The sequence below is a fragment of the Pleuronectes platessa genome, chromosome 17, assembly GCF_947347685.1.
Source record: "Pleuronectes platessa chromosome 17, fPlePla1.1, whole genome shotgun sequence".
NCBI lineage: Eukaryota > Metazoa > Chordata > Actinopteri > Pleuronectiformes > Pleuronectidae > Pleuronectes > Pleuronectes platessa.
Genome location: NC_070642.1, coordinates 16,410,891 through 16,422,943, shown reverse-complemented (window position 1 = coordinate 16,422,943; position 12,053 = coordinate 16,410,891). Strand labels below are relative to the sequence as shown.

Sequence of the window (12,053 nt, the reverse complement as noted above, 5' to 3'; positions counted from 1 at the left end):
ACAGATTCCACTACAGCCAGACTCTTATGTGGAGGTAAAGTTGCATTATTCCACATTGCGTGTCCAACATTTGTGCTTATTTAATGGGAAACAGGCTTAAGATTCAGTTCAAGGACGAATTGAAATGATTTGTCTTTATGCTACAAACGTGCAGGACAATTATCACAGAACCTCCAGCTGCTCTAATATAATGCATATTTCCTATATTGTTTGTGAAAGACTTTTCAAATTGGTTTAGAATCATTTTGGCTGATGTGTGTTGGCACATAAAACCTCCAGACTGAAGACACACGCAGGCCTGACTTGTCAGAGAGGTGTGAAGGTCTCAGGTGAAAGTGCAGCCTCCTGTTTCTTCATTAGACACATCACATCAGAGTGATAATTGTCGCCGTGCAGACTTTAAAGAGTAATTTCCCACCAAAGGAATCTAATTATTTTTCTTTCTATCACATTATCCGTCTATTTAGCCTTATTCACACCCCAGTGATAAAGAACCACGTCCTTCGGGAAGGTTGCATTTTGTCACTTGGGGTTTTCTTTGAACTTTTTCTTTTCCCCCTTTGCGTCTGAGCTGTGAACCCATAAACCTCCGGAGATCTGCGTACGTATAAGAACCCTTTGCCAAAATCCAGTTCACAGACGCCTGCATGTCAGAGAGACGCTTTGGATATTTCTAAGATGGACATGGACGCGGTTGCAGCGAAGATGCTGTCCGAGTGGAAGAGCTGTGAGGGCGCTTTTGGAGAAGGGGACTCGCTCCAGTCCGACTCGCCGGTGTCCTCGATGGACTCCATGTGTTCCTCGCCGGAGATGGGCTACTCCAGCGGGCATCATCGGGACGACGAGGATTTCCCGTTTGGCTTCGGGGGACGCGGTGCGGCTCTGGTGGCGCAGCGGCAGGGCAAACCCAAGATGTCCACCAAAAGACGCATGAAGGCCAGCGAGAGGGAGAAGATGCGCATGAGGAGTCTCGCGGAGGCTCTGCACCATCTCCGCGACTATCTGCCGCCCGACTACAGCAAGAGAGGACAGCCCCTCACCAAGATACAGACCCTGAAATACACCATCGAGTACATCAACAAGCTCTCAGACATCCTGGGCCGCGCGTAACGGACGCGTCATGGACCACTTTTACGCACTAGGGCTTATCCTCCCCTGGACATTTGGATGGATTGATGGAGCTGGTTTTATATATCTGATGGACAGTGCCACATCTTTATGAAAACACGAATGTCAGTCAATGTGGTTTAACGTTTTTTTTTTTTTTTGTTGCCCTTCCCATGATGTAAATATTGTTAAACGGGCACTTGGCGAGTATGTTTGGACATGAAACTGTCCTTTGTTGAAATGATGAATTCTGTGTTTTGAAACAAAGTTGAGATGTATATGTTGATGAATATGAAACATAGAGAAATGAAATATCCTCATGTTTGTGTTATAATGTAGAGGAACATCATATTTATTCAAACAATCCTTAGATATGTGATAGCTGTGTGGTTATTGAGGTGTTGCTGTGTGTGTGAGCGATATGAAATCATGTGTGCTGTTGTTAAATAATAAATATTCTTTCCCACGCATAAAACACACAATACTTGTTTTCAATTCCTCATGTTTTCAAGCGAATCCACGTGTTTTCTGCGGAAACATCGACAATAAAATGTTTGTGTTGTGTTCATGCACGGTCTTCAGGGAGGAACACGCGTCAACCCCGTTCCTCCAATCAGAAGGCCAGCATAGCAAACACAGCCTTGAGTGACAGTGACAAACAACCAATCAGACACCGGCATTCCTCCCACTTTGCACATAATGTGGTTTGTCAGGAAGAAATCTCAACCTGGGATTAGTCTGCTCCCGACGCCGCCATTTCAAAGCTGAGGGGGCGACACCAGCTGTTGGCATTTTTCTACATCTTTTTTTTTATTTTTTCATTTTTCTTATGAAGTTTTATTTTTCCTAGCGATTAAATTGGCCGAAAAGTCGAATCTACCTCGAGTGCAACACCAACTGAAGTAAGTCAATTCTGCCTTTACGCGTTTAAAAGAAGCACAGAAACGCCCCTTTCTTCTACAGCGCTTAGCCACCACACACATGTTCTCAAGCTGATTATTTCCTATTAGTAATAATGAAATGGTCTTTGCAAGTATTAGACACCGCCCGGAACACTGTTAGTAATGGAGCAACTGTCTGTGTTTATTCCAGGAATTAGCCTGGGCCTCTTTAGCCCCTTGCAAATATCTTTCAGCCAGCTGTGCGCACCCATTCGAAATGCAATGTGAGCAAAATGACTGTAATGAGGCAGAGTTAGCTCAACAGGGCTAATTCCCATCTGTTGTCCCTGGACAGTTTATAAAATGGCAACCTGATATTAAAATAAAACAACTTGTTTATAAGTCTATATACAGAATAGTAATCAGACAGGTGCAATAAATAACACAAAGTAACAACACAACATATGAGACAAAGCACAGCAGGTTAAGCACACACTTCAGTGAGTAGTCGAATGTGTGATTATCAATACGTCATTAGAGTGTTAGGAGTATTTTAAATGCCTTTTTATTATATCATAATACAACTCACCAACATCACATGTACATATGCTTGCTTTTTAATTATAATGAAGTTCATGGATAAGCTCAAGATCAAATGAAGCCTTTTGGTAACATCATTGGAAGAATAGCTTTTGGCATAATCATCCATCATTGGCATTTTATTTTTATCCCCTAATATCTGTATCAGCATCAGCCCTCAAAAAACCATATTGGTCGGCTCTACTTAAGACAGTGTGTACGTACGAAGGTGTTGATGAAACTCACACACACTCTGAGGCCCCTCTCTCCAAGTATGTTAAGTGGCAGTTTCGTGCTTAACGCCCAAACGTCATTCCTGCAGCTTTCTCACTCATCACAACAATCTCCCCTCTCCACTCGAGCTGTGGGTGATTCTGCATTTTAGTGCTCAGGGCTTTAGGATTATGAATAATTTGCTTGCAGTCAGGTTGGACACGTTCGGTTTGGGAATATTATGTTTTTATCTGTTGGGTGACATTTGAAGCAACACATCACATCATTAAACCACAATCCTACATTAGTTGTTCAGTGAATATTTAAAAAAATATCCTATACAACATCAAAAAGTTCTTGTCGGAAAGCAAGTGTCGGCTTTCACTGACACTTTTGTGCAACGCAATATATTGCAGCTACTGAAATTAAATGAAGCAATTTGTGTTAAACAAAATGTGTATAGTGAAATCAACATAAAATATCTTGTTCGTTGGTTTAAACGTCACTTTTAATTTCAAAATCTTTAGCAAAGATTACACAAGATGCTGGAAACATTCCTTTTAGAATTCTGGTTTATCTTGACAGCTGCTGCAGATTCATACTGCTCGTCTCCTGCACTTCCACATTCCAAATGTGTTTTGTTCATGAAATCGGTTTGAGCCGAGTTTTGCTCTGATCATTTGTCATGTTTGCTGAAAATTATATATCAATATAACACAAGACCTGATTAAGCACAAAACAAGTCTTTTACTGGATTTATTTTATGCATTCTCAAGAAAAAACTTTGGGGAAGGAGGCTGCCATTTGTTCACATCACGCTTGATTACCTTCCTGCTGCAGGGAGTTCAGAATTAACCTCGGCATGAATTTGCCTTTTATTTTTTCTTTTCTTTCTGCAGAGCTTGATTAAGACATTTTGCAGAGCGTACGTTTACATGCAAGTCTTTTTCATGGGACAGCCAGTTTATCTAATATATTTTGTGTGTAAGAAATTCAAGGATGTTAAATAGGCATTGTGTTCTGTTTATTATTATTAACCTGAATCATTACAGATGGATGCAGACACAGAGGAGAAGATGACAGAAACTCCAAAGATTTCCAAGGAGGAACCTGAGAAACCTGTAACCGAAAGATTCAGGTCTGTTCTGTTGTTCTGTGAACTATTCTACTCCATAGCTGTTTTTCAGGAATGACCTCCAGGGTAACTCGCACTCCTTTCATACATGAACATTGCAGCCGGAGATTCTAAGCTAATCTTGAGTACAGGGCATGTCTGAAAGCATCTTATGTAACGATACACAATGGTTTTTAACCTGCATGCAGAGCACAGTCAATTGAGACACTAAAATTAAACCTGGACATGCTACATATATATATATGTATATGTATATTTTTTTTATTTCCTCAGGGGTCGTGGGTTCAGAGGCCGTGGTCGAGGGGGTCGGATGAGTCGTGGTTTCATGCGTGGTGGGCGAGGCACCATGAAGGGGTTCGGTCCACCTGGACATGGAAGGGGTCGAATGAGGGATGGAGGCATGAATGGATTTGCACCCATGAGGTACAGTTTCTTTCATTGTAATCACAGAGTCTGGTGACAAAAGGAACTGCATTTTAAAACTACCACTGATGAGAGCTTTATTTAGGTACCGTTACAATTCTTGGCGTTATTGGTTTAGGTAAATTACATTTAATGCCTTTCCTCTGCAGGGGAATGGGGCGGATGCGTCCTTACCCAGACCTCAGAGGTCATCGTGGTAGGGGGGGACCAATGGGTATGGGCCCTCCTCCTCCACCAATGCCTCCCATGCACCTCAGAGGCCTCTTCCCACCCCCGCCCAGGTAACCACCTCACACACACACACACACACACACACACACACACACACACACACACACACACACACACACACACACACACACACACACACGTACAACTGCTTTGGCAGCTAAACAGAGCCAAAATGCTCCCAAAATGGTGACTTGTTTTATCTGGGTAAAGTGGCCGGAGTTGGCATACTAATTATTAGCCATGCCTTCTCATGCTTTTTGCCTCAATTGAGTGGATGTTACACCTGCCTTGCAGGAAGTGGCAAAGTTTCTCACTACATCAGGTTTTAGGTTAGTTTTAATGACAAAATGTGCATGAACATGGTTTCTTGTGTTGCTATTATATTTCTCTGTAGGCACGGACCCCCTCCACCCCCTCCTCTGGGTCATCCTGGTTTCAGAGGACGACCACCTCACCCAAGAGGGCGTGGCATGCCACCTCATGGACATCCACGCCACTTCCACCCCCGTGGAGCCAGAGGGTAAGAGCTCAAATTTTTGTGATTTTTTTTCTAAGTATCATTCTTAAGCTTTGCAAGTCCCAATTCTCTACACTTGGCCTGCGCCACTTTAAGATTTTTAATTGAGACGCACTTACACCAGTGTTCCTTTAAATCCATGTTACTGCGATCAAAAGACTATAAAAAAGGGACAGCCCTGCCTGTCCCTTAATTTTTTTACTTTTACTCATTTCATTCGTCTGCCAGTTTTTCTACCAAAAAGAATAAAGGATGCCCAAATAGTTGTTGAGTTTAAGTATATTAATTTAATTTGTAAATAGGAAAACATCCTCACTGCTGTTTGAAGCCAGACTCTCAAATAGTGCATGAAACAATGAAAGTGGAGCAGATTTCACTGTATTTAACTTTCAAACGTGCACAGTTAGTTCAGAGGGGAAAACCTCCCTGACTGGATTAATTCCGATGGTTGCACTTATCAGACTGTACCACTATTGGCCTAAGCCAAGAATCCAATATGTGATTTTATCCTTTTACACAGCTATCACAATGGACCAGTCTCTCCTCCACCTCACCCCCCACCTGGCAGAGGCCAGAGGTGGCCAGGGCCCCCTGGTGGCCGGCGCTTTTAACACAGCTTGTCCTAAAAACATAAACAAAAAGCACTTGTTAGAGGGGCCTAAGGTGGTACAGTGAACGAAACACCCCTGAACTATGTGTTATACAAAGTCTATAAGTATCTTTACTCTGTGGCCAAATGTCTGGTTATTGATATTGTCTACTGACAAATAAATAATGTGAAATGGCTAACGACAAAACCAGGACTCATGAAATGCCTCCACATTTAATGTAAAGGCATTCTCACCTTCTGCTACCTGTAAATCTGGTTTATACTGTAGGAATTATTGGGAAATTGTTGAGAAAGAGCTAAATGTTCTGTAGTTCTTATAACAGTCACCCTGTGAGCCTTAAGAAAATTTACTGATTCTTAATAAAGACAAAGAAAATGGGTGAGGATGTTTATTTGAGGGTGGAGGGGGAAAAAAAAAATCAAAGAATGCATATCACAGCCCTCAGGCAACAATGTTAACACCTTGAACCTCCCTGACCTTTCCTTTTGTTACTGATGTATTATAACCTCACCAAGCAGTACTACAAAAATTGTTTAACACTCCCACACTTCCAACTTATCAGACAATATTCCACTTGTCAAGTATTCTATTAAATTTTATATATTACATCATTACTGTGCAGCTATTTTTAAGTTATGAGTATTGCTGTTTGGAACTTTCATGTTTGTCTCCTTCAGTCTATTTTGTAATGACAAAAAAGCAGAAGGCATTAAAAATGATTAGTATACTGAAATATATACATATAAATCTAGTGGCATTTATAAATGAAAGCAAATTCTATTGGTATTTGCTTCAGTTAAGGATAAGAAATAACTCTTTACTGTGTCACAACTACTTTATTCACTGTGATTAACATAACTTTGGTGAACCTGTGAATGTGTTTTATGAGAACCGTCAAGGCATATGACGTAGTTGTGAAGATGAAAAAAAAATAAAAATTCAAATAAACTCAACCTCTCCTTTTTTGGTTTATTCACAAACAATTCTTAGACTTGTCATTACAATTTACAACATATCTGAACTAGTGCTGCTCTCAGTGGCACAGTAACATTGTTTCATATTTTTAAGGATCCATGTAAAGACCATGACACTGCAAAGATGCACATGATTTTATAGAACTGTTTGGATGAGTGTGGAGGACCTAGCGCCCTTAATGAACATAATCGTTTACAAGCATTCAGTGAATCCTACTGAGTCATATCTGTAGACTTGCTGAGGGCTGTAATGTAGCAGAAAAAATAATTCAATACTTGCATCTTTAGTTGCAGAGATACAAAACAACTCCAACTTACAAGGCGTTGAAATAACTGAGTTACAGTGGTAGCATGTTTAAAAGGAGGACATCATCTGCAAAGGATAATCACTCTGATATGACCAAAGACTGACTTTAAAGGTCCAGTTTGTAAGACTTAGGTAAAGGGGATCTATTGGCAGGAATTTGGTATAAAATAATCGTAGTGGTGTTTTTACCAGTTTGTAATCAGCTAACGTTGTCCAATCAGATGTGATTTCTCGACACTTTTTTTTAATACTATGCATTTACCTCAGGAGCGGGTCCTCTCTACGGAGGCAGACATGTTTTTTTACAGTAGCCCAGACAGGACAAGCAGACAGGTGTTGCACTCTACCCTCTTCTGTCTCTTTCTGTCACTTTCTGTCAATTTTTCTGCCTTTTAAGCCTCTGCAGTCCCATCTCCTTTCCCCCTCTGGTTGATATATAACAGACTGACTGTTGTTGTCGTCTCCTGAAAGGGGGCACACAGTACAGTTAACCTCCCTCCCGGGCCCCTAGGAATACCAGGCCCCTTCCTCACATCTCTTGCCCTCCTTCAACATCGGCTGTACAGCGGAAGGTCCGTCTCTTCAATTTAAAAGGTGAGCCTCCTCTTGTGTCTAAATCCCTAAAACCCTTTCTCTCGTTTTCTGGAGATTCTCTTTCAGAATGGAAGGTGGAACAACAACAGATTTACACCTGGCCCGGTCAGACATTCAGGTACTTTGTAGTTATTTATAAAGAGACAAACAAAATGTATAATTTTTGCTTGATTTAAATGAAAATACCATGAAATCTCTTAAAAAGAATGGTCAGTACACCTCACGATAAATCATAAAGCATGTAGGGAAGTATGCAGGAAGAGAAGTCCTTTAAGAGTATTACTGCCTTTATGATTCATGTCTTAGTGTTTTCTCTAATGACAGCATAAAATGTAAGTGAAGGAAATTGGGCTAAACTCTATGTAAATGGAGCCATATATATTAAAGTTTGAAGTATGAGCAGCTAAGAAAGAGTATTCCATGTTGCTGTCAACGTTATACAGAAAGTAACATTTAATCCAGTTGCCTTTGTTTTCCCTTAAACTCGTTGGCTAATTATTCAATAAATGCAAAAATAAACATCTTGTGTGCTGTGTCCTGTGATTTACGGTAAATCTGTATACAGGGTAATCTATATATCATGGAAGATGGCAGAAGAAAGAAATTGTGGTATTAATGTAGAACTACTTGAATATGTGACTAACTAGTTTAAATGCAACTCAAAGTTGTCAATAAATGCAAAAAGTTATTTATTGGGAAAAGAAACATACAAGTGATTTCACATTGTTTAGCCATCAGACATGACAACAAAACGACGAGTGCATAAAGACATGTGACAACACCTGGGGACATATCTGAAGGACATTTTTCATTTCAGGCTTTGTTTGATAATGTCTCTTAAAATATATTAAAGCAATTCAGGAGTTTGTGTTTAATAGCATTGCATTTTTAATGTCTCCCCAACATATTCAATGCTGTTTGACAAAAGACATCCAATAAGCTCCTGTTGTTCATCCCGTCATTCACTGGCTGGGCTTGTCCTCTATGGGGTGGTCCTTCCACATGGGTTCCAGTATGTGATCTGGAACCTTCTCCATGGCAGTCTGAAAACATTAACAGAACCAAGATGAGAGAAATTAATAAATTAAGACATTTGTGGTCCACAGGCCAAATTAAATGTGTGATTCAAAATTAGGCAAAGCAGGAGTCTGCAGCGTCACACCTTTGTCACCTCCATGGCGACTCCTTCAGGGAGGTTCCTCTGGATGTATTCGAGGTATGCCTGTGCTGTGCAGCCAGTAATATGAGACAACTACAAAACGAGAGAAGGACAAATTAAACTAATGACCTAGTTATCATGAACCATTGTAAATATTGAGACGTAGCTTTATAACCCTTTGGCAAAAATTATCACTTTAATGGGTCCTATTCTAAAGGTGCACACAAGTTTGTTTTTATTTACTTTCCCAAATTAGATTTGTACTCAAACAGATTTTTTGTGGAATCAGACTGGAAAGTACAATATAACTTGTGCAGGTGGTCCAGCTGTAATAGGTGCAATAATCTTGAAAGATAAGCAATATCAAACATGGTACATGATCACACAGTGATGAGAAGACTAACCAGGTAAAAATAGGATGTACATTGGGTATATAGGGGTTCAAGTTTCAAGAAGAGCTTAATGTCTTCAGTTGAATAATGCCTGTTTGCTTTAATGGAGCCTAAGCACTTTTTAACTGTCAATGTTTAAGTTACTAAATCAAACAGGGTTTAAACTCCTTACCTCAATGCACTGGTAGTGTGTCCTCATCTCATACTGGACCCTGTGTTTTTTGAAGATGTGTACTGACTTCAGCAGTGTGAATCTGTCTATCTCCTTGGCAGGTTCATAACTGTTGCAGAGGAAAAGCCTCATGAAAATGACGGCATTTATCAGGTTACACATTATGAACATTCATTAAACGGCCGTCATTTCTAATGTAGAGCAGGGTAACTCTGTTAAGACGTACACTTTGCTGACGGTGATACCGAGCTCTTCAGCTGCCATTGTGGCAAAAAACTTGTAGCTGTCCAGGACGGCCGTGTCATGTCCTTTGACCAGAATTGACACCTTCTGAAACAGCGCATCAGGCTCTTCTGTGACAGTGATCTGCATGGGGGAGAAAATTAGTGAAATTCCCACTTTTTAATTATTCTAATATTGAGCAGTTAAAAAACAGCATGAAGTAAATAAAGTGTTCTGCTGGTAATTTACTGATGAAGGTGCTGATGACAACACTGTTGCCGTGTGGAAGGAAGTGCTGGGCGTCAGTGGAAGATTGGACCTGCAGAGATCGAGCAGTGAATCATTACTGCCACATTAACGATTGTTTCCAAAATGCCTCATAGCTTTTTTTTGGGCTTCACAGACAATCCTGATTTTCAAACTACTGACTGCAACTGTAAATGCAAACACGGTGCATACTCCTCCTGCATTGAATGAAATGTTCATAATGTTGATTGCAGCTAGGCAGAAAGATTTGTGTCCATGTGTTTGCCTCCCTATCATTCCAGAACAGATAATAGGATATTTTAAATGATGCAAAGATTAGATAAAGCCACAAACACTGCTTATAAAGATTAAAATTGTAATCTCCTTCTGCATTTATGGACTGCTTTATTCAATTAAAGATGCTATATCAAATCAATAACAATAGCAAAAGTGCAATGCTACTTAGGCAATTTGTAACTAATTGTTAAAAATAATAGATATGTAATGCACACATTTATACACCTCTGGGCTTTAATGATGACTTCTTTCTCATTTACCAGAAATGGAAAAATCATTACTGAATAAAAGGTTGTTTGTGTTTCTAACCGTGATTTCTCTACACAGACTTAAGCCACAAGAGTAGAATAAATAAATACAGATACCAACCTAATAACATTATATTTCTTGTGATTCGAACGGGCGCCCAAAGCTGTCGGTCCCTGGAAACAAATACATTTACATTAGTAGACATTAAGAGATGACATTAACTGTGTGACCACCATAGAACTGCCATATTGTGAGATTAAATGACCATTTCCGCCCGAAACAATCGTCGGGTTAGTTATTTGTTCCCTAGTTGTTGTGAGAGGCAAATAAGTTAATTGTTACTTTACCAAATGTGAGATTCCTGTGAGAATCCTTGCCAGAGAAACAATCTCTCGCCTGAGAGCCATGGGAGCCGCCATGTTTTTTGGAGAAGGAAAGGAAGGACATGAGAAAATGATCACGTTACAACACTGCCCCCGTGAGGACTGGAGGGTTTACAGCTACGTGCACGTTACATTTTGGTTGACAGGGCCTCAAGTAAGAAACAGGGCACCCCTCATAAATGCTTGTAAAGAATAGTTTTATAAAGTCAGATAAATGATAATAACAAGTCGCAAAGTGGAATAAGGATTAAAAAAGATTTATAACGGACATACTACTACCTGCATTTTTATTCCAGCATACTTTGTGTGAAATCACTATGCCCAGTTTCTCTGATCTTGTAGGATGTTATAATTTGAAAGGCTATCTCAATGGTGATGGCTCTACTGGCAATAAATCAGGCTGGCAGACAATGCCAGCTTTCAGTCTGTCAATAGGATTCTGTGATTGAATTTGCAATCCCTTCTGGGCGTTTCTTTATTACGTATGACTTCACGCACTGCGAAGCTATCCCATTGAAGCACGGGATCTGGAAGTGAGTTCCTTTAAGAGCAAATGTGTGTTTAGGTTCAGGTACTGACACCGTGTGTGTGAGTGAGGTGTCATTTCATTGCTAAATCATTGTTACTGTGAATACTCTTGCTATTAATCTCCACATTCAAATGTACAGTTTAAGTTAAAGTGAGAATTTGACTGACACGCAGTCCTACACGCCATCTATCTATCTATAGACCTAGTGTGAACGCTTGAGGCATACATCAGTGGTGCTAGTTGGTTTACTGACACAGAAAGTACAGTTTATTGAGTTGTATTCGAACATTTTATTGCAAGCTATCTAGAAATTATTGAATTATACAAAGACGCTTTGACTAAACATTTCACCTTGGTTTTCGCTCACTCTTAATGCAGGATTGGAGTTGTTTGTATCTCCATCTTGTTGTGATGACCCTCATCTCAACTTGAAGTTGATCTGATGTAAGCCCTGGTTCAAGTACCTCAAAGTAAAAATGTGGAATATGGCCAAAATGGCTACTAAATGCAAAATAGCAGGCTTCCTGTTGCGTTTTTCAAATTGCACCCATATACTACACGTGTATCATGACCAGACAAACAAAAAAGTCTATAGGTGCAATTTTAAAAACGCAACAGGAAGACTGCTATTTTGCATTTAGTGGCCATATTCCACATTTTTTACCTTGAGGTACTTGTACCAGAGCTTACATCAGATCAACTTCAAATTGAAATGAGTGTCATCACATCAACCTTTCACTCTGGTAAAAGACGTGAATACTTCTTCTCCCCGTGTGTTAGTGGGCAGACTAAACAGACGAATCGTTCCCAGCTTGACGATGAGGAGGAAAAA

The 12,053-nt window shown here is 40.1% G+C and overlaps 3 protein-coding genes across 3 annotated transcripts; 2 read left to right on the top strand and 1 right to left on the bottom strand.

Annotated features, from left to right (window-relative positions):
* Positions 1-675: 675 nt before the first annotated feature.
* msgn1 (mesogenin 1) lies at positions 676-1,110 on the top strand. The gene has a single exon (XM_053445742.1). It carries the CDS (start codon positions 679-681, stop codon positions 1,108-1,110), a length of 432 nt encoding a protein of 143 aa, XP_053301717.1. The 5' UTR covers positions 676-678.
* Positions 1,111-1,813: 703 nt separating this feature from the next.
* si:ch211-51e12.7 (uncharacterized protein LOC336335 homolog) lies at positions 1,814-6,650 on the top strand. The gene is made up of 6 exons (XM_053445777.1): positions 1,814-2,009; positions 3,833-3,918; positions 4,189-4,338; positions 4,488-4,619; positions 4,964-5,089; positions 5,607-6,650. The coding sequence occupies exons 2-6, from the start codon at positions 3,833-3,835 to the stop codon at positions 5,695-5,697; spliced, it is 585 nt and encodes a 194-aa protein (XP_053301752.1). The 5' UTR covers positions 1,814-2,009; the 3' UTR covers positions 5,698-6,650.
* A 1,594-nt stretch (positions 6,651-8,244) lies between these two features.
* mrps10 (mitochondrial ribosomal protein S10) lies at positions 8,245-10,765 on the bottom strand. Its single transcript, XM_053445182.1, has 7 exons — positions 10,657-10,765; positions 10,430-10,482; positions 9,767-9,836; positions 9,522-9,661; positions 9,296-9,404; positions 8,735-8,824; positions 8,245-8,615 (listed from the first exon to the last, which is right to left on the bottom strand). The coding sequence occupies exons 1-7, from the start codon at positions 10,726-10,728 to the stop codon at positions 8,535-8,537; spliced, it is 615 nt and encodes a 204-aa protein (XP_053301157.1). The 5' UTR covers positions 10,729-10,765; the 3' UTR covers positions 8,245-8,534.
* Positions 10,766-12,053: the final 1,288 nt, after the last annotated feature.